The sequence below is a fragment of the Alligator mississippiensis genome, chromosome 9 (assembly GCF_030867095.1).
Source record: "Alligator mississippiensis isolate rAllMis1 chromosome 9, rAllMis1, whole genome shotgun sequence".
NCBI classification, from domain to species: Eukaryota; Metazoa; Chordata; order Crocodylia; family Alligatoridae; genus Alligator; species Alligator mississippiensis.
In genome coordinates this window covers 50167367-50193922 of record NC_081832.1, presented here as the reverse complement: position 1 = coordinate 50193922, position 26556 = coordinate 50167367, and the positions used below count along the sequence as shown (strand labels likewise).

Below are 26556 nucleotides of genomic sequence, written 5' to 3'. Positions count from 1 at the left end.
CCATAACTTCTATCCCGAGGCAAATTTTCAACTGAATTCAATTTTTTTGTCAAAAATTACTTTCTTTTTTTAAAGAGAGTTTAAAAAAATATCCCTATTTAAAAAGAGGGATTAGACTATTTAGAAGAGTTCCTTACAGTATGTGGTTTCAATCACTGCTGTTCATGAAATCAGGTAGGATGTGGGATAGCTATTTACAGTGCCCTGTGCAAAGTAGCTATTGCACTGTTGAACCTCATAGGAAATTAGGGCTGGAAGGGACTTCACAAGGTCACATCCTGTCCAGCCCCCTGTTCAAAGCAGGATCATTCCTGATTAAACCATCCCAGCCAAGTGTCTGTGTTTTACCTGCTCATGAAAATTTTTAAGCATGGAGAATCCACAACATCTCCTGCTAGCCTATTCCAGTGCTGGGCCACCCTCATAGTTAGAAAGTTCCTCCCATCTCCATCCTCTCTATAATCACCCTTCAGGTATTTGAAGACCTATCAAATTCCCCCTGGTTGACAGTAGCTTATGCATTTTATGCAGGTTTGTAGTATGCAGAAGTGAGAAAAGCCATTTCTATGGGATTGATTCTCCTAGGTACTAAATACTTCCTGTCTCATTTAACTTAGTCACAAGTTGAGAACACTTAGGCGATGTGCACTTAATACATTTCTAATGTTAAATGACTCTTTTAACACTACAAAAAGTGAGTGTCCAGATGCTTGTGCTATTGATAGCACCACAGAAATGGTGGACCCACCACAAAAATATTAGTCTTTCAAAGAGAAACTACTAAGTAATACAGTGTCTTGTCAGGCGACACATGTAGCACTGCAGGGGGTCTCTTGGCCCTCTTGCATTACACAGCCCTCTCTGTTTTTTTTCTGCCCTCTCCAAGGGAAGGGGATGGAGAGTCAGTTGGCTCCCAGCTGGTGCTCTTGCCACTGCCACCAGTACCAAAGGACTGGGTCTTGTTGGTGCCCCTGCCACGTTGCTGCAGCCTGTACAGCTGCTGTAGCTGTGAGATATCTAAGTGTATTTGCTTTCCACATATACATTTTAAGTTACTTTCTGTTGAATCTGCTAATGAAACTGAATGTATAGGTTTATTTTGACAATGTAATCCATGCTGGCTAACCTGGCAGCACTCTTTCCTGCACTTGTAGCTTATATAATTTATTTATAAATGCCCTGGACAAATATAACAACTGGTAAGGAGGATGGGATACTATGAGTGGGGCATGCCTGTAGCCCACCTGTAGAATTCACTTTAATTGTGAATACTTGAAATCTGTTAGAACCCAAAATGGCTACTCTTTTGGAACAACTGGAGCTTATGATGTCACCCTGGAAGACTGACCTACATATATAGAATAGTTGGAGCAGTTTTTTGAAGGCAAATGATTGCCCCACAGAAACATATAACTACATTATATTGTTTTCAGATAACATTAGGCTAATTTCAAAGTAGAAATTACATCTGTTTTGAGTGAAAGATGGATAAGTATTATGAGTAAACATAGTTTATCCCCTTCTCTGCCTCCCTATCCTTTCCCATTCTTACGTTTGAGAAATCAAACAAACGGGCCAAAACTTCATACTGGTGGTGCGTTAAAAAGAATCCATCAGTTTAGGGCATCTGCTAGTGTTTTTGTTTTAAGATGGATCCTCTAAAGCTGCTGCATACAGCTGTAATATATAAAAGTATTTTATTTTCCTGCATATGAGAAGAAACCTTCCTTAAGTGGCTTCTCCTCAGCTGCATTCACACTGTTTCCATACATCCTACTTGCTTACTTTATTATGGAGTATATATAAGTAATACTTAATATTCTGGATCGTTAAATGTTCAAAAGCAGGTATTATCCAGTTCTGGAAATCTTATCCTTCGTCCTTAATCCCTGAACCATAGTTCTTAAATAGCTTATTTTAAATTAACATACAGTATTGTTTCAACCCATGTTTCCAGAGAATAATTTAAAAAAAACCAAACAGACAGGGCGAAGCTACCAATATGACCTTTCTCATTATACGCACTGTTATTTCCTTGTCCTGGTAGGCTCTCTTTTTGAAGCATTTGCACTAAGTAGTGCATGGTATAAAATTATAATATGAAATACACTTAATTTAAACGATATTTTACTATCTGTGCAAGTGTGAACCTTTCAAAATTATTCTTCAAAAGGAAGAAACAAAGCATGTAGAGAGAGAAACCCACATGTCACTTCAGAAATATATAGAATGCTTTGCAGTACATACATGAAGTCAACAAGTTTTCAGCAACAATAATGTCCACATCAGCAAATAGCCTTCAGAATTTAGCTGAAGACCATCTAGCATTTTATCTTGACTTTGTAATTTATATGTAAAGTGGATTGGTGAGACATATGGGTATCAGAAGTTAGAGAATCCTTGAGGCATGAAAGGGAAATGGAGAATGCCAAGGTAAAAGAGGGTTCAAGTATTAAAGCTGAAAGAGCGTTTTACTTCAGTATTTCAAGAAGGATTTGTTTGCCAATAACATCTGATTTATTCATATTTTTTTTTAATAAATAAATATTTTACTTTCAGAATGCAGAGACATTTTGCTTCCAGTGATTACAAAAGAACTGAAGGAATTACTAGAACAAAAGGAAGAGCAACAGGCTCATGTCCATGAGAAGAAGAAGTACTGTGTTGAATTACTCAACAGCATCCTAGAGGTTCTTAGCTGTCAAAACCCAGTAAGTATTCATGTTGATGATGATGTAGATGGCCGCAGCCTGTAGTATGGGCTGAGGTGATTGAATTATAAAATATTGATGCTGATAAATCTCATTTTATTTCTAAATATAAGTCGAGGCAAATTAAATTAATCTATTTATCAGAGGATGAAATTCTACAGTAGTGAGAGCATCAAGGGTGGAATACAAAAAAAATGATATTTTTTTATTTTCAATTTCTGTTTCATGTGGCTTAAAGTCAGTGTAGTAAATCAATATAGTGTTACTGAAGGCAGGGGGGTTGCACCAGTTTCTTCCAGCTAAGGCTCCAGCATTTTTTATTTACATGGTTACACTTCAACTATGATTAAGGGTTGAAGTAGATTATAACATTTTCCTAATATTTGTACTAAATCAAATAGTTTGAAGTAATATCTGTTTATAAGAAAATCTTTACAATTCTTTTAACTATCTAAAATGTATTTTACACTGACATTAACTAAATAGCTTGCAAAGAAGAGATTCAGCTTGACATGGTGTATCAGTTTTAACTGGCATTATTTTGGACCTATAACTTGGTGTCACTGGAGAAAGTGATGCATTTCTTTGTGATAATAGCACTTAACTTTGACATAGGACCCATTTTCTAATATTCTGCTTTCTATAATCTTACTTTAAGTCCTTTTCTTTTTTTCTGGCTGATGATTAACTTCAAAGTTGTTTTTGCCACTGTCCTCTCCAAGCTTCAGGATGAAGAATGAATAGCAGTGGGTCCAGGTTAAAATGTAATGTGGAAAACATGACTGAGTATGTTCTCCTTAAGTAAGAGCACTTACGAATTAATCCCCTTTTAGTATTCTGCAAGGTCTGGTGGGAGTTTTGCTGCTGCTTTTGAAGAATCTTCTGGAATGTACTTGTAAACCCTTGTATTAGGGATGCAGTAGGTTTTCCCATGTATGTATGCTTTATTCTGAAGAGCTGTAATTTTCTGTTAAACTAACATTGGACAGAATGTACAAACTGGAAAGGAAGTCAAATTCATTTTATCTTTTCATTTTTAATAGGGCTGTGTGTCAGTGACAGGGTTAGTACTGTATGCTCTTGTCTGTTCTATTTAAGAACATAAAACCATCAGAAGTGCTATGTTGGGTCAGACCAATGATGCATCTAGTCCAGTATTCAATCCCCAACAGCAGCAGAATTGGATGTTTTAGGGGGAGAGGACTGAACTGCGTAAGTCTAGTTTCAAGCACTGGGATGTGGGTTACCCAAAGCACATGTGTAGTTCCAAATAATTCCCCAGGGGTCTGGGATCTGGAGGGATGTGGTATTGTAACTGAATTCAGAAGCCTTAGCTAGGACAAGCCAAGGTCAGAAGCTGAAATTGGAGACAAGGTTAGCCAATGTTCAACTGGGTTCAGAAGCCAAAAGCCAGACTTGAAGGTCAAACCAGAATTAGGAGATGCCAAGGGTCTTATTGGAGTCAGAAGCTAGAGTCAGCCAGGATTCAAAACCAGAACATTAGGAGAGGGGAGGTACACAGGAAGTCAGGAGCTGGAACTTCCAGCTTTGCCCAGACAAGGAGACAGCAGGCTGGGCCTGGCTTTTAAGGGCTGGAGCGGGTCAGGCCTGTTGCCTGTGCCTTCACTGGACTGGTTGCCTTAATTGTGTCACTCAGCCCACCTGACACCAGGGTGCTACTTGTTTGGGACCAGCTGAGTCCAGGATTCTGGCCTGACTTCACTACATATAGAACAGTCTGTCCCCTGTCCATTACCCTCACTGGCATCCATCATTATTGGTTTAGAGATGCTAGAGGAAGCATCGCTAACTATTCTGTTCAACAGCTATTAATAAATCTATAGTCCATGAGTTTGCCTATCTAGTTTTGAACAAGTCTACGCTATTTGCCTCTACCACTTCCTGTAGCAATGAATTCAACAAGTTAGATATGGATTGCATGAAAAAGTACCTTTTTTGTTTACTTTTAAACCTATCACCTATTCATTTTAGTTGGTGCCTCCTAGTCCTAGTATTCTGGTACTGGTGAACAACAGTTCCGTGTTACATGGTCCACAACCTTCATGATTTTATAGATTTGTATTGCATCAGATTTCTGTCAACATTCTCCATTCCAAACTGAAGAGACATAGACTTTGTAGTGTCTCCTGGTATAGTAACTGCAGCATCCTCTTGATCATTTTAGTTGTCTTTCTCTGTACCTTTTCTATTTCAACTACATCCTTTTGAGACGATAACAGTACACAGTACTTGAGATGTGGGCGCACCATGGATTAGTATAATGGAATAAAAATGTTCTCCATTTTGTGTTCAATTAGCTTCTTATGACACTCAACCTTTTACTGGCTTTTTTGGTTGCTGCTGAAGTTTTTAGAGAACTTCAATGACTTTTTAGATCCCTTTCCTGAGTTCTCTGTTTGCTTGTATTGTAAGGGCAAGCATTTTGCATGTTATTTTTGCTTCACTGAGGGGCTAAAGGAAATTATAGTTAATATGCATTGTGGAAAAAGTGGAAATTAAAGGAGGATTTACAAAAGATATTGAGTAAGGAAAGGAATGTTATATGCTGTTAAATTACAAATTACACTGCTGTGTAGAGTATAGGATAATGCATTAATGGAAAATAGGATGAGCAAATAATACATGCACAAATATATTGAATACTTTTGTTAATTTCTATCCAGACTAGTTCATTCACTTGCAGTCTCAGCATGAGGCTATGAGTAAAGGTGAATAAAATTATGCAAATAATTCTTAACATCTGCTAACATGCTCATATTCAAGGAGATTTGGAAATGAGAAATGTTGGGTCACTTCTAAAACTGATATTCTTCACAGGGAAGTCAAAAGTGCCTTTCCTTTTGATGAAGATATAGTGAATACAAAAACCTTTCATTTCTTTTTTTTAAATAAAGATATATGAAATAGATATAGAATGGCAGAACGTTAACATTTGGCTTGGTTGTATTCTGAGCTTCAATATCTGGCCAAAATTTTAAACAGTTTTCAAATTCCTTTCAGGAAAAAAGGAGTTTCTTTCCGTATACTGTTAGCTTATGCTGTAAATGTTAGCTTATACTGTAAATGTTTGTATCTTGAAAAGGTCATGTTTTTATGTGAAAATAAGTATATTTTCATCTTTGCAACAATACAATATCTGAGGCATGAAATTACCCAAAGTTAAATGGATAGCTTCTCCTAAAACTCAGTAAGTAAACTGCAAAGCTGATTAAACCTAAAAATGTTTTTGCTTCTGTAAATGTTTTTATATATTGTATTTACCAAGATGGCTGGTGTTACTGAGGAATTTTGAACATCAAACCATCTGTGCTAGCATAAAGGTTTCTTTGTTTTGTTTTTTAATGGATGAATGAGTTTAGACTTTACTTCAAAAAGTTTCAGTTCCAAAAGCACTCAGATACTGGTGTACCGTTAAGGACTGCTGGATTTTAGATGTTGTATTTTAGAAATCTGAGGATCATAGCTATGTTGCCCAGTTCGGGGGGTGAGGGGGGGAATACTGAAGTGTTTCATTTTTTATCAAGGAAATTAATGACTTGTTACAACAAGTACAGCACTCTGCTCTTAATGCCATCAGTGTAACCTGTGTCAATCAGTGATTCTCATGCAAGGTGCCATGGCCAGGGGGCAGGCAGTCTGAGCACAGAAGCTAATGCTCTGTGGCAGGGTCAGGACATTTCCATGAAGGGCAAGATCAGGCCCTGCTACATGGTGCAAGCTCCCCAGACCTGTGCACTGCATCCTGTTGGCTGCTGCTGCTGATGCCAGGCCCTGCGGGATGCGCCAGGTGGGCCGGGGGCTTACGCCAGGCAGTGGAGTCTGATCCTGCCCTCTGTGAAGTTTTCCTATCTCTGCTGCCTGGTGCAAGCCCCGTGGGCTGCCTGTCACTTCCTGCTGGATTCCGGCACCAGTGGCAGCCAGCACTGGGGCTTGCAGTGCTGGCTGTAGTGGGCAGCCCCGGGGGCTTGTTCCAGGTGGTGGGGCCGGATCCTTTTTCCTATAGAGCCTATGGGAAACCCCCCAGGATCTGCCCCTCCCCCACCTAATGGGAAGACCTGAACTCGGGGCTGAGACCAGGGTAGGGGGTGCTTTCTCTCCCTGCTGCATGTCAGTGACATGCCAGTCTGACCATGGGGGTGGCGGGGAGTTTGGGAGGTTGGGAATCACCACTCTCTCCACAGCTGGGCAGACCAGGGCTCAGGGAAACTACCCAGAAGCCTTGGGCTCCCCTTCCATGTGGGCAGATGGCCCACTTGGGACTTCCTGGGGATAGGGCACTGTTTCCCCCCTCCCCCACTCCATAGGTGACAGCAGGAGGTTGGGGGCATGTTCTGGCCAGTCAATCAGGGATGCCCTGGCTGACCAGCAGGCTCGGAAGCATGTTTTAGCACTCCCGCCTTTTTGCCTTGGCCAGTGCAGGCCTCCATCTGCTTTTTTCAACTGAAAAATAAATGTTTCTTATGTTTGGTATCAGTTGAATCTACAACTGATAGAGAACCCTGAGTAGATTGAATCGATTCTACTGTGGGCTGTTTGTCTGTCTGTACTTACCCTAACAGTCTTTTCAGTGTTTGATTCAATGATATATTTTCCTTTAGCATCTTTGACGCTCTTTATATAAAGCTAAATTCACATACATACATAACGTTTCTCTTTGCACATGAAAGATTCATTGAAACTGATGAATGAAAAATCCAAGCTATGCTCCCCAAATGTCCCTTCAAAGCTCAGGGCTTGTTATTTTGTGGGTTACAATGATGTTGCAATCTTCTTCCTGTTCAATTGCTTGCTGTTGTATGCAAATAATGAAACTTAATTTGGACAGTCACCAGGAGTCAGTTTATAATAACATTTTATTTTGTTTCATTTCTTTCTTAGAGGAATAATTTTCCCGTAGCCTACTTAAGAGATTTTATATTGGTCTCATAAATTAATTATAGCATTTTTAACTCAACTAAAGTTCACACTACTTTTTGAAGACCTGTCTTGATTTTATTAATAGAGTTGTAAATTCCGTGCACCATGCACCTACAAATTCATAACTATAACATGAAAGAATTTTCTTTCTCACACACATGAACACAGAAATTATTGGATGAATATTCTTTGCCCATAGCAATACCTTTATGTTGACTGTTATCAGCTTGTATTGGTTCTCTGAGGACATACGGCTCTTAAAAGCATACATCATCTTGCCAAATATAGATTTTGATGGAGGATGATTTTCCTACTATGATTGTATATTCATACTAAAAGTGGCATAGATCAGTTGCAATTTTGACAGTTGTAATAGTGTGCATTAGCATCCAGGAGCTTCTTATCTAGCTAATTTTTTATTTCCAGTTAAAGTAAGGGGTGACAGTTCACACTGAGCTCAGCCTCTCCTTTCAAGTTTATTATTAAAAAATACCTCGGCTGAAAAACATTATAGATGCAATTTACACACCTAACTGTGCATCAGAAAGATGATGTCAAGTACAAGATGTCAGTTTCTGCCATGTAGATCTTAGTTAAAAAAATGCAGCAGCTCTGAAATACCTGAAGGGGAGTTCAAAAGAGAATGGAGCTAGACTGTTTTCAGTGGTGGCAGATGACAGAACAAGGAGCAATGGTCTCAAGTTGCAGCAAGGGAAGTTTAGGTCAGATATTAGAAAGAATTTTCTCAGTAGGAGGGTAGTAAAACACTGGAGCAGGTCACCCGGAGACATGATGGAAGCTCCATCCTTGGAAGTTTTCAAAACCCAGCTAGACAAAGCTTTGGCTAGCATGCTTGAGGGTTGAGTGGAGAGGATGGGCATGAGGGAATGAGCAGGGAATTAACTGGCAGGAGGGGCTGGGGATAGATGGCCGTGTGGGTCAGGGATCAGGTGTAAGGGGCAGGCATGGGGGCAAGGGACAGGAGAGCAAGTTGTGGGCATCAGTCCGGCTCCATTGGCCACCAACTTCCTCCTGTCCCCATCCTGTGGTTCAGGCCAAGTTTAAGATGGTCTGTAGTTCCCTGGATCCTCCTTCCCTCTCTTAAATATGGGAACTATGTTTGCCCTTTTCCAATCATCCAGGACCTCTCCTGGTCACCATGAGTTTTCAAAGATGATGGCCAAAATCTCTGTAATCATATCAGCCAACTTGTATACTTCCAGCTTTTATCAGTAGTCCCTAACCTGTTCTTTCAGCACTGTTGGCTTCTCACCTCCTCCCCAAACTGTGCTGCCTGTTGCAGTAGTTTGGGAACTGACCTTGCCTGTGAAGACGGAAGCAAAAAAGGCATCGAGCACTTCAGCCTTTTCTACATCCTCTGTCACAAGGTTGCCTCCCCCATTCAGTAAGGTACCCACACTTTCCCTGATCCTCCTCTTGCTACTAACATACTTGTCAAAACCCTTCTTGTTACCCTTCACATCCCTTGCTAGCTGCAGCTCCAGTTGTGCTTCGACTTTCCTGACGTCATCCCTGCATGCCCAAGTAATGCTCTTATATTCTTCCCTAGTTATTTGTCCAAGTTTCCAGTTCTTATAATCTTCCTTTTTGTGATTTAGTCTATTGAAGAGTCTCCTGCTAAGCCAAGCTGGTCTTCTGCCATACTTGCTTGTCTTCCTGCACATGGGGATGGTTTGTCTGCACTCTCAGTAAGGCTTCTTTGAAGTACAGCCAGCTATCCTGGACTCCTCTCCCCCTCAGTCTGGCTTCCCAGAGGATCCTGCCAATGAGTTTCCCTGAGTGAGTTGAAGTCTGCTTTTCTGAAGTCCAGGGTCCTTACTCTGCTGCTTTCCACCCATCCATTCCTCAGGATCCTAAACTCTATCATCTCGTGGTCACAGTTGCCCAAGTTGCCATCCGCTATTACATTCCCCATCAATTTGTCCATGTTTGTGAGAAGCAAGTCAAAAAGAGTATGGATTGTAGTTGGTTGCTCCAGCACTTGCACCAGGAAGTTGTCCCCAACACTCTCCAAAAACTTCCTGGATTGTCTGCATACTGCTGTATTGCCCTCCCAACAGATGTCAGGGTGACTGAAGTCCCCCATGAGAACCAGGGCCTGTAATCAGGAAACTTCCACTAGGTGTTTGAAGAAAGCCTCATCCACCACTTCCTCTTGGTCTGGTGGTCTACAGCAGACCCCCACCACGACTTCACCCTTCTTGCTGTCCCCTCTGACCCTAACCCAGAGACTCTCAACAGGACTCTCTCCAGTTTCATACTGGAGCTCTGACCAATTGTATGGCTCTTTTACATAAAATACAACTCCTTCTCTTCTTCCCTGACTGTCCTTTCTGAACAGTTTGTATCCATCCATGACAGTACTCCAGTCATGGAAGCTGCCACCAAGTCTCTGTTATTACAATGATGCCATAGTTCCATGACTGTGCAAGGACTTCCAATTCTTCCTGCTTGTTTCCCAGGCTCTGTGCATTTGTATACGGGCACCTGAGGTAACTAGCTGATTGCCTTGATTCCTCAGAAAGTATGAGAGCAACTCCCCTGCTGCCCTCTTCTGCTTGCTTTTCTTCTCGGTCTCCTGCTTCCCCACTTGCCTCAGGGCTTTGGTTTCCATCCCCTGGTGAACCTAGTTTAAAGCCCTCCTCACTAGGTTAGCAAGCCTACCTGTGAAGATGTTCTTCCTTCTCTTCAGGTGGATCCTGTCTTTTCCCAGAAATCCTTCTTCTTGGAAGAATATCCCATGGTGGAGGAAATCTGTGTTGGTGACACCACCTGCGCAGCCAGGTGTTGATCTGCAGGATGCACCTGCTCCTGCCCAGACCCTTTCCCTTGCCTGGAAGGATTAATGAGAGCACAACCTGAGCCCCAGACCCCCTCACCCTTGCACCCAGATCCCTGTATTCACTCTTGATATACCCAGGGTCTCCCCTGGCATTATCACTGATGCCGACATAGATGAGCAGCATGGGGTAGTAGTCAAAGGGCTGGATGAACCTTGCTAGTCCCTCCATGACATCTCGGATCCAGGCTCTGGGCAAACTGTAGACCTCCTGAGACAACAGGTCATGTCAGCAGATGGCTTTCTCTGCCTTCTGCAGAAAGCGGTCTCTAACCACCAGCACCTATTGCTTCTTCTTGGTGGCAGTCATACTGATCCTTCCCACCGTGGTGAGGCCTGGCCTGTTTTCTTTCACCAATGGAACATGATCCTCCCTCTCTGCTGCTAGCGCTGCGTATCTGCTCTCCAGATGAACGACTGCAGGTGGAAGTGAAGATATCTACTTGCTGCCAAAAGTCACAGGCCTCCAGCTTCCACCCACTTGGGTGCCCATGTCCTTTCTTCTCTAGCACTGCATGTGGCATTTCTTCCTCCACAGTCCTGGAGGTCTCCTCCAGCATTGAATCGATGAACACCTCATGGCAGAGGATGTTTTGGAGTCTCACTACCTCCTCCTGTAGTTCTCTTGCCTGTTCCCTGTTCACTTGTACTAGAATGTCCAAGTTGAACGAGGAAAAAACCTAATCTTGGAGTTGAATAAATAAGGCAAAATAATTTTATTATAAGGGCTGATACCTAGCTAGCTAGTTAGCTAGATAGATATACAATTTAGAAATATATGGTGTCTTGTCTGCTTGATTGGGACTTTTCCCTTTTTTGTGTATATTATATTCAGAGTAAAGTGTCTAAGTATAAGTCTCCTGTGAGGCATTTGGGGAAGAGTTTTCCACAAATTGATGTAAAAATACACATGTTCTGAATTAAAGGGTTAGAAGAAAAAGGCTCTTAAAGCCTTTGGAGTCCAGTAGCAGTATTAGCATATGATAGCCACTCTGGAAACCTTGTGTATGCCAGCATTAATTAGAAGTCTGCCAAACAACCAGATGCTACTATTGGAAAGGCACTTAATAGGTGCTGCTATTTTTATAAAGCAAATATCCAGTAGATGTAGTCTGATGTTTTCAAATGACCAACACCAACTTTTAACTTTACACAAAAAATATACTGAACAGGATCACGTTAGTTCTGTGTGTGTGTGTGTGTGTGTGTGTGTGTGTGTGTGTGTGTGTGTGTGTATACACACATATATATAGGAAGAACGTCTCTTCTTGCAAAGACATATGCTCTAAAGAGACAAGATGGACAGATGGTAGGAGTTAAAGCAATTTGCTCAAAGTATACAGAAATTCAGTTGAAGAGCTGGGTGTTGACAGTGCTACTGGTTGTTTCCTTTTGACTAGAGAATATTGCCTGTTGCATGCAATATGTTTAAGCTCCTTGATTAGCAGTCAAGTTGCCTACTTTATCTATGTTTCTGGATTCCATTGAGGAAGAACCTTGTTACTATGTTAAATAGTACAATTACATAAGAAATAATTTACAAACAGAATGGTTGGTCTACTGCAAAATGGAAGAAGGGCCTTTTTGCTAAGTGACCATGTAATATCAGTTGTATAAAAGCAGGGATACCATACATCCAGGTTTTCCTGGACATCCTCTTTTTTGGACCCCTGTGCTGCATCAAGGTGGGTTTTTATAAAAAGAGTAAATGGCCTCTTTTTTGGAGCTGGCAGTATGATAATATGGAAACCTTAATTTTTATTAAAAGGCTAAAGCCCCAAATTGCTTTTTGATCCAAATTCTGAGTTAAGTCAACAGAAACTTATTCACTTTCACCTTAGTAAGTAACAGAAGGATTTTGCATGTGTTAAATTCTAAACTGGACATTTTGCAGAAATAAATGAACTCTAGTGATAGGATAGGCCAGTGCTGAGAACTTCTGAATAACTCTCTATTCTAGAGGCAGGTGATTATTTTGGGTGGAGGGCTGTTTAACGAGTATTGCTGAGCTGTCAAAAGCCTCATGGGTAGCCTCACCCCTTGATAAGTGCCTTGCACCCAGGTTGCCATCTTGGGGCCAGAAGTCTCAATAACCCCTGACCTTTGCCACCAGAAGTCCTTCTCTTTGTCCCCTGGAAATGCTCCTTTTGGGAGGGGGAAGTTGCCATCTTAGAACCAGAAAAAAACAAATCATACACTAAAAGCCAAACACCTACTATAATGTATTTTAATTTTAGTACAAAAAATATTTTTGTTTTGATTTGTGTTTGTGTACTATATATAGAGGTGATTGCATAATAACTCAAAAATAAATTCTGAGTCTTTTATTTTGTGTGGGGTGGGTGAAGTTGTGTGTGTGTGGTGGGGGGTGTGCATAGGGGGATGTGGGTGGAGTTTGTGAGGGGATGTGACTGTGTGAGGGGGCATAGGGTAAGTTGGGGGGGTTGTGGGGTTGTGCGGCATTTGTGGGGTGTGGGTGCGTGGCTCTGGAACAGACTGTCCTCTCTTGCGGTCAATGCAGGCAATATAGGGTGGGGAATGTATCTGTGTCTGTGTTGTTGGTCTGTGCGGTGTGATGGAGGGTGGGAAGGGCGTGGGTACACTACCTCCCATGGAGCAGCAGCATGTGGGGGCACTGGTGCCTGGCTTTGGCCAGTGCTGCATGTTGCAGTGAGGAGCACAGCCCCCGCCAGGCTATTTGTTTCCCTGGCACTCCCCGCACTTGTGGGGCACAGGAGGTAAGCCCCAGGTACTGAAGCCAGCTGCTTTCTCTTCCTCAGCCTACTCCAGTACCCTCCCATGCCTGCCGCATGAGTGCATGGAGCACTGGGGAAACAAACAACCCAGCAGGGGCTGTGCTCCTCACAGTGCTGCCTGGAGCCAGGAGCAAGGAACCAGCACCAAGCAGAGCACCCCTTCTGCTGCTGCCCCCAGTGCCTGCCATGGCAACTTGCCATGGGGGGGAAGTTTTGGGGGGATCCACATACCCCTCACACCCACACCCTGCCCAGCTGATCTCCATGCTGCTGCCGGCCCCCTGGGTGAGGGCTCTGTGCTGCAGCCAGCCCCATGCTTCATGCTCCCACCCAGCTGCAACCCCACTCTACCCCCAACTTCCCTACCTGCTGCCTGGAGGGAGTGGAACATCTGGAAAGCCTGCAAGAGCAGTCCCACCTCATGCTAGCTGGGCTGGCCCTTCTGCCTATGAGGGTGGGAGTGAGGCATAATGAGATATATTAGGGCAGGTGTAGGTGCTTTGCTTCCACCCTCATGGGTGGAAGGGCTGGGCAGGGCACAGTTTGTTGGGAGGCACCGGGGGCCGGATGAAAGTGCCTTGTGGGCCACATCTGGCCCACAGGCCATATTTTGCCCACCCCTGCTCTTTTCATAACTCTACAATGCTTGCAGAAGTGCATCTCTGTCCTGCCTTTTGCCTGACTTCAGACTAACATTGCTAACTACCTCTCTCTGCTCATAAAAGTAATAGATATTGATTTCAAATGAAATACTTACACCACTGCGGAGGAGTGCTTCTGCAAATCGTACCTGAGAATCTTTTTTTTGAGTGACTATAAATGTATTCCATTCTTGGTCCCATGCACCAGAGGTCAAAATCCTGTAGCTAGCAGTGCCTCATTCAACAAAAGCTTCTTTTCTTAACTCCATAGCTGATAAAAAATGAGCTTATTATTGCTCCTCTGTGGGAAAGGAAGAGAAATCCTATGAAATAAAATGCTGTGATATCATTTGACAAAGTAGATTGTTGCCTACGGCCAGTCTACCTCGGAACCAGTTAATCTCTAAGGCTGCATCCACACGAGCACACACCAGCATTTTGCGGTGCCTCAAAGGCTTTTGAGGCACTGCAAAACTCAGCCTGAGTATGTGGTTTTATTCTCCATGCTGCACAGAGCCAAATTTAGATACAGGAAATCCCAGTGTAAAAAAACACACACAGAAAAAAAGTGGGGTGGTACGCATGGCAGCAGTGTGTGTGGCCTGAAACCAGAGCCTGGCTGGCCAGAGCCACAATCTGGCTGCTGGCGAGCCTCCGCATGCTCGGTTCACCACCACTGCAGCCCCAGGAGGCCCCCCCAGTACCCCAGGTAAGGCTGCTGGGGCCAACTCGGGTGCTGGCCCCAGCCTCCCCTACCCTACCTGGGGCAATTTGCCCCAAGTCAGAGCTCGTGTACAGGGGCATTCCTTGGGGGCAACTATCAGCAGAACAAATATGCGCTGTGGTATTTGTCCCCAGGAAACACGCTCATTTGGATGTGCCCCAAGGTGCCACTGTTTCTTACTTTCTGTTTGGCAGTTCACCTCTCTTAGGCAGAAGTCAATCTGGACCCCACAACAGTAACAGCCGATCTACCCCACACCAGCTTTGAAATAACAGCTTCAATAAAAGATTGTTTACACAACAGATGTCAGACAAGTACAAACTTATTCATTGATTATTATGGTAGAAATGACCTTCATTGTTTGCAGAGCTTGTTAAAGCATATTCATCTTCCCACTAAAACATCATATAGGCATGTTAGTTAGGGTTATGTGAAGCTTTGGGTGGTGATTCAATTCGGATGAGATTTGGCCTGATTCAGTGGCCGAATCTCTGAATCTGAATTGAATCAGGGGGTCAATTTAAAGGTCTGAATCAGTTCAAGGCTCTCCAAATCTTTGGAAAAGATTGAGAGCTTTGATTCAGGCAGTCCCTGTTGGCTGCAGCAGGGAGCTGCAGCCACCTCTGAGTTGGTAAGTACTAGGGGTGGCAGAGCGGGGGCTGGGGGAAGGGGCAGGGGACCATGGGGGGTCATTAACTCCCCAGCTCCCCCCCCCCTCTGTGGCTGCCCCCCACCTGCTCCAACTCCCGGCCTAAAAGAAAAGCCCTGACTCAGCGGGTGCTGCTGGGCAGTGGGAGATCCCTGCTGCCCCCCACTGCATGGGGGACTCTGCATGAGCTCCCCAACAACCCCCCGGAGCAGTGAGTGCGGGGCTTTTCTGGGGTTTTTTTTGCACCGTAGGGTTGTCGGGGGCAGCAGAGATTGGTCCTTCTGGGGCAAGCCCCGGTGAGCCCCGGGGCTTTTTTTTTTTTTTAAACAAGTGCAGGGAGCTGGGGCTGGTGGGGCAGCCATTGCCAGGCTGGGAGAGTGGGCAGGGGATGGACCTGGCCTGGCTGATTTGCAGATTGGGCTGAATTGAATGGGGACAGTGATTCGAATCACTGAATCAAATCACTGTCCCCTGAATCGTCCAAATCCAAAGTGAATACTAGCCACTTTGTACAACCCTAATATTAGTATGGATTCCTGAAAGGTCTCATCATGTCCAAGCTGGTGGATACATCTCACTTAAGTAAGCAATTATGTGTCATTCTTTTTCTTGCTATAGTTACTGATATCTCCAGCCTTGGGTAGAAGCTGATTTGTCTCAGAGTTGGACTTGAGGCTTTTGGAGACAAATAATATGACTGTGTAATGTTTTTCACTTTAATCCAAAACAAATCAAGTAATGATAAACAATGTCAAGCCAATGTTGTATTTAGTAGGAAGAAAATGAGTCTCTTCCAGAAAACTATATGCTTATCAAACTTGATGTATCAGACACTGAATTACCTTCACATCAGTTTGTCTAGCAAGATTCATAAGCATTTTATGAGGCCGACTGAATAGAGAGGTTTTTTTGCAACAAAGATTTAGATGTTTAAGGTATGTTTTGAAAATGGTATCAATAAAGCTTTGTTTTTAGTTGCCATATAAAATGCATCACTTTGTGCTCTAGAAAGGATCTGATCTCAGGATCTCCTTTAGATGTGATTAGGAATGCATCTAAAGGAAATTGCATGGTGTGAGATGTATTTATCAACAAATTCTAACGCCATATATGGAAGATCAGATAGCATTGCTTGGATAGTTTTACTCCTCTCATCTGCAAAAACTCTTGCTTAGGATCTCCAAAAGTTTTCCTCTGATCTCTCAAACTCAGTGGTTTTCATGCTGTGTTTTGCAGAACCCTGGGGATAGAACATCAGGGCTTCCTTAAAGAGACTGGAGGTAATGGTAGAGTAGGCTGGGAGGCAGTGTGCTACCCATGGTGAGCCAGGTTGCCTGGCTCCACATCTCTAACTTACTCTCCCGATGCAATAGGATGCACCTTTAGCTGAACACAGCATCTTTGGATACAACCTAAGTAATGTAGAGACATCTTTTGTTGAGCTGTCCAGATAATTTGGACTATGGAGACCCTCCAATGTGAGTTTTCAGTGTGATATTAGTTAGACTGATGGAGCTCCCTTCTGAACCACTGACTTCATGTTTCCTTTAGTACCTTTGTTTTTTAAAATTGCATAATTGATAGCTATGCCCAATGTCAATAGAGGGAGAGTTCTGCAGCCTTCAAAGGCAAGTCACTTTGCATTATTATTAATAGGCAAAACTCTTCTTAGAAAACCTAAATTGATTCCAGGTTTCTGTATCATTTGGCAACGCCCAATTCTTGTATGGTTGATTAAACTTTGAACACACTTTCTACTTTTGTAGTATTGTTTGAAAGTAAACCAAAATGAAATCCCTGCAATTAAAAGAAAGAATTATTACCATACAGTAATGATTCGTCTTTATAATGTGTTATCTTTGTGCATTAGAATTGCAGAAAATTAGGGTTGGGAAGGAACCTCAGGAGGCCATCTAGTACAACCCCTTGCTCAAAGCAGGACTACCCCCCAACTATATCGTCCCAGCCAAGGCTTTGTCTATACAGATCTGAAAAACCTCCAAGGATAGAAATTCCACAGCCTCTCTGGATAGCTTGTTCCAGTGATTTACTACCCTCTTACTGAGAGAATTTTTCATAATATCTAACTTAAACTTCCCTTGTTTCAACTCGAGACCATTGCTCCTTGTTTTATCATTTGCCATCATTGACAAAATAGGCAATGAACGGAATCAATGGAGCTAGAATAGTCTAGCTCCATCCTCTTCGTAACTACCCTTCAGGTAGTGGAAGGCTGCTATTAAATCCCATCTCAGTCTTCTCTTCTCTAAACTAAATAAGCTCAGTTCCCTCAGTCTCTACTCAGAAATCATGTGCCCATTCATCAGCACCCCCTAACCTTTTTCATTGTCACTGGACTTTCTCCAATTTGTCTACATACTCTCTGTAGTGGGGGGGGGCCAAAACTGAACACAGTACTCCAGATGTAGTCACCAGTGCTGAATACAGGGGAATAATCACTTCTCTTGATCTACTGGCAACACTCCTACTGATGCAGCCACTATGCTATTAACTTTCTTCACAAGGTCACATTGTTGGCTCATATTCAGCTTATTGTCCACTGTGCTCCCTAGATCTTTTTTTGCAGAGCTGCTGCTTAGCCAGTTGGTCCCCAGCCAGTTACTGGTATGTAGGATTGTTCTGTCCTAAGTGCAGTACTTTGCACTTCTCCCTATTGAACCTCATGAGATTTTCTTTTGGTCTAATCCTCCAATTTATTGAGGTCTTTCTGAATCCTAGCCCTGCCCTCCAGTGTATCTACTATTCTCCCCAGCTTGGTATCTTCTTCAGACTTGATGAGGGTGCACTCCATCCTATCCCATTTATAAAGATATTAAACAAAACCAGCCCCAGGACAGATCCCTCAGGCACTCCATTGGATACCTGTTGCTCATAAGACATTGAGCTATTTATTACTACCCTCTGATCCTGACTATCCAGCCACTTTTCCATCCACCTTACAGTCCATTCATCCAGCTTGTACTTCCTTAGTTTGCTTGTGAGCATGTTGGTGGAGATGGTATCAAAAGCCTTTCTAAAATCAAGGTATATCACATCCACTGCTCTTCCTGCATCTACAGAGCCAGTCATTTCATCATAGAAGGCAATCAGGTTGGTCTGGCATAATTGCCCATGGTGAATCCATGCTGGCTGTTCTTAACCACCTTCTTTTCCTCCGGTGCTTAGAAATAGATTCCTTGAGGACTTGCTTCATGATTTTTCCTGGGACCGAGATGAGGCTGACCAGTCTGTATCTCCTTGGATCCTTCTTCTTCCCTTTTGTAATGATTGGCACTATATTTATCCTTTTCCAGTCATCCAGGACCTTTCCTGATTGCCAAAAGTTTTTCAGTGATAATGGTCAGTGGCTCTGCAGTCATAGTGGCCAATTCCCTTAGTACCCTCTGTTGCATTGTGTCCAGCCCCATGGACTTGTACATGTCTAGCTTTTCTAAATAGTCCATAACCTATTCTTTCGCAACTGCTGGCTGCTCACCTCTTCCCCAAAGTATGCAGTCAGGTGCAGAAGTCTGGAAGCTGACCTTGACTGTGAAGATAGGTAAAAAAGGAATCGAGTATTTCAGCCTTTTCTGCATCATCTGTCACTAAGTTGCCTCCCCATTTAGTAAGGGACCAACACTTTCCCTGATCTTCCTCTTGTTGCTGGTATATTCTACAACTCTATCTCCTTTTATGCTGCTATTGAATCCCTTTCCATCTTGAAGTCTCTGTGATGAAGGAAGTGAGATTGTCACTCCTGCTGTGCTATGCTGAGGGTACATGGGTATCTAGGATTTGGGCATGTGGCAACAGATTGATCTTCAGCACGTGAGCCTGCATGCACTCTGAGTTGAATACATATGGACAGCAAGCCTTAAAACAGCATTTACTGTGACAAAACTCTTCATTTTCTAAGCTGACAGTCAGTTAGACAAAGTTTACAGATCCTTTTGTTCAACTTTGAAAAGGTCTTCTCTGCATGCTTTGAGTAAAAACAGCCTTAATAGATGAACATCTGTTTAAATTAAATCAGATCTTGAGCTAGCCTTGTAATAGGAAGTTATGTACTTTCAATTGCCTGTGAAGTGCAATTGTAGGGCAAACTCACAAACTGTACTTCTGTCTGTAACCATAGAATTATTCTATTGCTTAATCAAGCCAAGCCTAACCACACCAGGAAATTATCAGGAACAAAGGGCAATTTTATGGAGTATGGCCTTTATGTTAACCTCTATGGCCCATTCATCTATCCAGTGCATAAGTTTACTTGCTTTACTCAATAAAAGATCCTCTGTAGCAGAACTATCTCATTGGTAATTAGGTCTGCTAACCAAAGCAATCTATACTAGCTAAGAAAATAGATATACCTTACCAATGACTGCAGAGGTAACACAGTACAGATTTTGTTAAGCTGTGAAATGTCAGAATCTGTGAATTATCAAACAACTTCTCAAAGGAATGTAATTTGTTCCTTTAATCCAAATTGGAGGTTGTCAAATGTCCATCCATGTCGAAGCAAATTTTCTGTGCTAAACAAGGGTAATATATAGTGTTGGTGAAATGACACTGAACCTAATAAAGAACATTTGACTAATTATATGACACCCTATCTTTTCATATCAACTAGACATAAGACAATTACTTAAAATACATAGGAAATGCGATACATTTTAGTGAAAAATCAGTTTCTTATCTGGATTACACGCTTAATTTGGAAGTTTTCCAATTGAGGCAATATCATGCCACAGTGTTCTTGAGAAATTGCTTGTGAATTTTTTCCCCTTCTCTTAGGAAATTCTTAAGAGTCTAAACAATTGACACATTTACATCAGTGTAACTTATAGCTTTGTTCATTAATCTAAATTGACCTCTGTATCTGAAGCAGATATGCAGATATCTAATGCTTCTGTGTACAGCAGGTGATGTTAGTGCCAGGTGATGGAGGAACAAGTAATAGTTTGTTTGCCTTGAGTAAATGGCTTCCCAGAATAGTTACTTTGGAACCTCCCCACGCTGTCCCTGCTCCCAGTAATTCTATGCAAGAATGAAGTAAGTTACTTTTGGATAGGGCTATATGTCGTCTGTCAGTGTTACATTAACTCTTGTGTAAAGGCAGATTGCAGTGCTGTAAATATGCTGTGAGTCCAGGTTCTATATCTAGTAAAACTAGCACTTTTTATGAGGTTATGATGAGTGGACAGAAAAAGGAAAATATTCTTGAAAAGTTGTGTGTTCTGATAAATTATCTTCTGGTTTTGATACATCATGATTTCTATTAACAAACTACAACATGAAACAGTTGATAAGTTACTATACATAGCAAATCATCACCATATTTAAGATAATTTAAATTGCTATTTTCCTTTCTTCCTACCTACCTCTTCTATCTAGCATAGTAGTGGTAAGTGTCATGTTGAGGTCCATAATGCACTGGAAAAAGGATTCTAAGTGTTTTCCGTACAGCTAGCGGGAAACTTCTCTGCAGTGCTGTGGTTGTGAATGGCTCATGTCATTAATAGATGACATATGTTGTTGGAGCTCAAAGGCCAATACTTTAATTTTCTGTTAGTAACCTCTTTTGATGATCCTGTTGAAAGGAATCTGTTGATGCTGTCTCATGGGACAGAACTAGGGATACTTGAGTTTATTTAGTTGACTTTTTTTGGGCCCATCTACACATTAAACTTACAGCATGATTAACCAGTTAATCTCCTGCCCACACATTCAATCAGTCAATAGTATGATAAAAAGAGGAACAAAATATGTGTAATAACTTTGTAGCTGCTTCCTATCATGCCATTAAGTTAACTTGTGGCTGGGGTTCCTGTGGCTAGGAGCCCTGTCAGCTGATTGGAGCTCCAAGTTGAGGAGACCAATGTGCACCCTCAAGCTTGAGAGCTACAGCTGACTGGAGTGCCACCATGATGAAGGGGATGGAGTGGGGGTGGGGCAAGGCCAGGCCAACAACAGCCATCAGGGAGGGGGAGGCAGTGAGGAAGAGGGGAGAAAGGGAAATGGGAAGGGGGGGGGTTACTGGGGGCAGTGTGTCAGTGAGGGAGCGGGGGGGAGGCGGGGAGTGGGCCCGTTCCCCGCCCTGCCCCGACCGGATGAGAAGCGGGGGCAGGGCTGGATGCAGGACTCCATCCCTGCCTGCTGTGATGGTGGGGAGTGCACCACCACTGTTCCACTACCACCAGGCCCCAAAAAAAGCAGGGAGGGTGAGGGCGGGAAGGAGGGTTAGAAGGACGGGGCAGGAGGACACAGTGATTGTGCCCTGCCACCACTGCCGCCAGGCCCTGCCAACAGCTGGGAGGGAGGGGAGCGTGGGGGGAAAAGGGCCTGGACCCAAGGGAGGGGGGAGAGGGGAGCAGGCCCAGACCCAAAGTGTGGAGCTGGGCAGGGGCCGGACATGGGCCTCTGTCCCCGACCCTCCCCCCGCAGTAATTCTTGATGGGCAATTGGCTAGTATGTACATAATCTTTTTCATTATTATCTTTGTCAATTTCAGGATTGAATGATAATCTGGAAATATAGATACATCTAGAAATACAGTAAAATATTAACTTTCTTTTTACTCTCCATGTCTCAAGTTCTATTTAATTTCACTGCAAATATTAATTAAATAGATTTCTTGAGGTGACCTGCTAATTTCTTAGTTTCCAGGCATGTTTAAAAAAACAAAATAAACTTGTCCATCCACTAGGTTACATCTGGCAGTTGGTAGCAAGTGGAGTGCCCCAGGGGTTGGTCCTGGGGCCTGTCTTTATCAACGATCTGGAAGATGGGATGGATTGCACCCTAAGCAAGTTTGTGGGTGACACCAGGCTCAGGAAAATAGTAGATATGCTAGAGGGTAGGGCTAGGATTCAGAGTGACTAAGATGAATTGGATCATTGGGCCAAAAGAAATCTTGTGAGGTTCGACAAAGACAAGTGCAAATTCCTGCACTTAGGACAGAACAATCCCATGCACTGCTACAGGCTTAGAAGCAACTGGATAAGCAGTAGCTCTGAAGAAAAGGACTTGGGGATTACAGTGGATAGCAATCTGGATATGAGTCAACAGAGTGTACCCTTGTGAAGAAGGCTAACAGCATACTGGGCTGCATTAGTAGGAGCATTGCCAGCATGTTGAGATTAATTATTCTGCTCTATACTGCTGTGGTGAGGCCACATCTGGAATACTGTGTCCAGTTTTGGGACCCCGCTATAGAAAGGATGTGGGCACATTGGAGAGAGTCCAGCAGAGGGCAATGACAATAGTCAGGGGGCCAGGGGACATGCTCTTATGAAGAGAGGCTGAGGGAACTGGGCTTATTTAGTCTGGAGAAGAGAAGACAAAGATGGGATTTGATAGCAGCCTTTAACTATTTGAAGGGTGGTTCCAAAGAGGATGGAGCTAAACTGTTCTCAGTGGTGGCAGGTAACAGAACAAGCAGGCAATGGTCTCAGTTTCAGCAAGGGAGGTTTAGGTTGGATATTAGGAAAAACTCCCTCACTAGGATGGTGGTGAAGCACTGGAACAGGTTACCCACAGAGGTGGTGGAATCTGCATTCTTGATGGTTTTTAAGGCCCAGCTCAACAAAGCCCTGACTGGGATGTTGTAGTTGGGGATGATCCAGCTTTAAGCAGGGGGTTGGACTAAGTGACCTCCTGAGATCCCTTCCAACCCTAATTTTCCATGGTTCTATGATTGTATAATCTAAACAGAATGCTTATTTGGAGCTATGGGAGTTAAAAAATGAAAAACAATAGTTTAAAAGCTGACTGGGGCTTCCAGCTAAGGGAGCTCACCATGCACTTCCATGACTGGGAACCCCCGTAGCTGACTGGTGTTTCCAGCTGCGGACATACACCATGCAGTCCCTCACCTGAGAACTCTGTCTGCTGATCTGTATTCTGCATGCTGTGCACCCCTGGCTGGAGACCTCAATTAGTTGTTGGGGCTCCCAGCCATGGGAGTTCATAGTGCACTCCTAAGACTGAAAACTCTGAGCTGATGGGGTTCCCAGCCACAGGAGCACATGGTGTTATAGGTGGATTAACGGACAGGCCCACAGGATCTGAGCCCAAGGGCCCCTGCCAATCAGAGGCCCCAGGTACAGTTCCCCTTGCAGGCAGCAGTCCAGCCTGCAAGGGGTCCTGCTTACATCTGCTGAGAGCAGGATGCAGGTAGCTCCATGTGCATGTGCACAGCCAGGAATGCAGTTAGGCAGCATGGAGAGCAGCTCCCTGCAAGTAGGTCTATGGAGGGGAAGGAGTGTGATGGGGGCAGATTGAAGCCCCTAAGCCCAGTGGTGAGGGAGGTAGGGAGTAGGGGGTGCTGCCCAGCCAGGGGGATGCATGTGCATGGGTTCTGTGGCTGGGGCAGGGAGCAGGACAGAGCCATCGGCAGCTCATCCAGGGTGTGTGTGGGGGGTGGGTCCCTGCTACTGCACTCCTCCATGGGAGGCATGTGCCCCCCCAGATATGTGCAGAGGGTGGATGTGGGCTGCTAGCTGTAAACTTGGGGCTCTCCATTCTATTGCCTTTCCCTTGGGAGCCCCATGCCAGTCACATGCCCCCTGCCTGCATGGCAGCAGTGGAGGTAGTGAGTTGTGCCTCCTGCTGCTGGGCAAGGAAGACATGCAGCTGGTGTGGGGTCCCCGGGGCAAAGGCAGCAGAGCATTGAGCCCCAAGCCCACAATGGGCAGCACACATCTGCCCTTGCCCCACTCAGCTCTGCTCCGCTCCAGCTATGGTGCAGGGGATGGAGGGCAGGGAGCAGGGACAAGAGGTGGGCATATGTCACCTCCCACACCCAGCCAGGTGCACCTAGTCTCCCCCATGGGGCATGGAGGCCAGCCCCACCCTTGACAGTGGCAGCACCATAAGGGGAAGGGGCCCGTCCTGCTGGAGTCCCTTCTGTGGTGTGGGGGGTCTTCAATTTTCTACTTGCCCAGGACCTCAACAAATCTTAATCTGCCACTGGTTAGCCCGCTTTTGTGGCTAGGATCTAAGCTTGTTATTTGCTGGTATAGGGAGGGCCTTGGATTGGGCCCCCTCACTGACAATATGACACAGTGAGATCTGATGCAAGATCCCACAATTTTGTTTCCTGCCATGCACAGGTGGCATGGCAGAAAATGAAGTTGTGATTCCACATCAGATCCCATTGCACCTGTTATTTAATGTTTCTCAGGGGGCATATTTTACTTTTTATAGATCTTGGAGGACAAACATTATTTTTATTGACCAACAAAGTTTATAGCATGACAAAATGTCATGGGCAGTCGCATATTCAAAGCCCCCCTGACTGCATCATGACAAAAGGCATATTCTCCAGATACTGGGTGACACAGGGCTGCTCCATAGCTGCCTTGTTCCCAGGGGCGTCTGTTAGTGAGCCAGATAGTAGAGCTGTGCAAAGCTTTGGTGACTGATTCAATTCAGTGGAGATTCAGCCTGATTTGCTGGCCAAATCTCCAAATCCAAATCGGATCAGGAGAACCTTTAGTCTCTCTGAATCAAGTTAGAACCCTTCAAATCGATTCAGAGAGATTTGATGATTCAGACATAGACACAGTTTTAAATGTTTTTTCTACATACCTCTAGGTACCAGGCAGCTCATGAACGCTGAGATGGTGGGGCAGATGGAGCGTTCCACAGGAGTGCGGGGGGATCCCCAGTGTGCTCAGTGGCAGACCTGAAAGTGGACCAGAAGCACTTCTGGTCCACTTCTGGGTCCACCGCAGAGCATGTGGTGGGTCCTGCCCTCCCCCCCCCCCCACTTCCCAGCTCAGTGACTGGTGCCTCCTGGGTCTGGGTAGGCAGCCGGGGTCCCCCTGTGGCCAATCACTGAGCCGAGAGGGCACAGGAGGGTGTTTCCCGCACACTTGGCGGCAGACCCGGAAATACTTCTGATCTACTTCTGGGTCTGCTGCCAAGCATGCAGGGACCCCCCACACTCCTGTGAGACGCTCCATCTGCCCCACTATCTCAGTGTTCATGAGCTTTCAGAAAATAGGACATTCTCCTACAAGAATAAGACCTATGCTTAGGCACCTTGAGGTATGTAGAAACAACATAAAGCTGTGTCTATGGCCGAATCACTGATACTCCGAATCAGCATTGAATCTTCAGATTTGGATTTGGCTGAATCGAATCAGGACAGCGATCTGAATCAATTAATCGAATCACTGTCCCCCAAAGTGGGCCGAATCTGAATTGAATACAGCCCACTTCATACACCCCTACCAGATAGTCTTGTAAATCCTTCAAGTTCCATGAGCACCTGAAGCCTGGGATTTGGAGTTTCTCTAAAGTTCCTGGGATACTGTTGCCATGTATTCTGTCATCCAACTCTACAGGTACCAGGATCTTTAAGAAGCCTGCCTGCAGCCTGGGATCCCAGTGGTGAAACCTACTTGGGAAGTCAAGCTCTGTTGGAATGGCCCCTCCCATGCTGATATACCAGTTAGTTTGATTCTCTGCAAGGGCCATTCCCCTTGCACAGGACTACAGTCACCATGTCACTGGACTGGTGATAACAGCCAGGGGTTTATGCACATCCTCACTTCACCAGCAGGGGTGAGGAAGTGCATAAACCAGGGGGTGGTTTATGCCCTGGTCCTCCTTGTAGGCAGAAGCAGGCTGTATTTGACAGTCCTGGTAGTGGGTAGGGAGCAGTGCATGGTGGGATGCTGCAGGACAGCCATATCATTTGATATGTAACATGCCACACCTTCAACTTAAGGTTCAATACAAGTGAGTTGCAAAGAGGGATTCTACATATAACAAGGAACACCTCTGGGGCATACCCCCTCTCCCCCACTTTAAATCCAAATGGATCCAAATGGCTGAATCACTGTTAGCAGCACTGGAAAAACTGTACTTGGATGTCAGTGGTCAAGAAGAAAAGTGTATGAATTTTCATGACATGAAATAGAGGCCTTCAGGTTATAGTATTCCAGTTCTTTAGACTATCAATAGAAAGTTAATAATGAGGTGTTATAATTCAGCCTGGAAATTTTTTTATGTACAAATCTGTACACACAGTGAATGCAATGCAATACCTAATTAAATGTCAAAAAAAGTTTGAGATTTGCCTTTTAAATGGGCTCTTAAATTCTTCATAAGAGTTAATTCTGAGACCAATTACTCAAAATCAGTCTCCGCCTATAAAAATGGATGAACATAGCATACATATTAAAAAAGCAGGTCAGTAATATTGTAGCTTCTTGAAGAAATGCTATTTTCTGAACTGTGACCATGAATGTTTTTAGTCAGAGCTGTGAC

The 26556-nt window shown here is 44.0% G+C and overlaps 1 protein-coding gene across 1 annotated transcript in view; it reads left to right on the top strand.

The window, feature by feature from the left end:
• DOCK2 (dedicator of cytokinesis 2) overlaps positions 1-26556 on the top strand; it is a 520353-nt gene that overhangs the window by 151900 nt on the left and 341897 nt on the right. The window contains exon 26 of the mRNA XM_019487133.2: positions 2560-2711. Coding sequence (XP_019342678.1) covers positions 2560-2711 — 152 coding nt within the window. The remainder of the gene's footprint in view (positions 1-2559; positions 2712-26556) is intronic.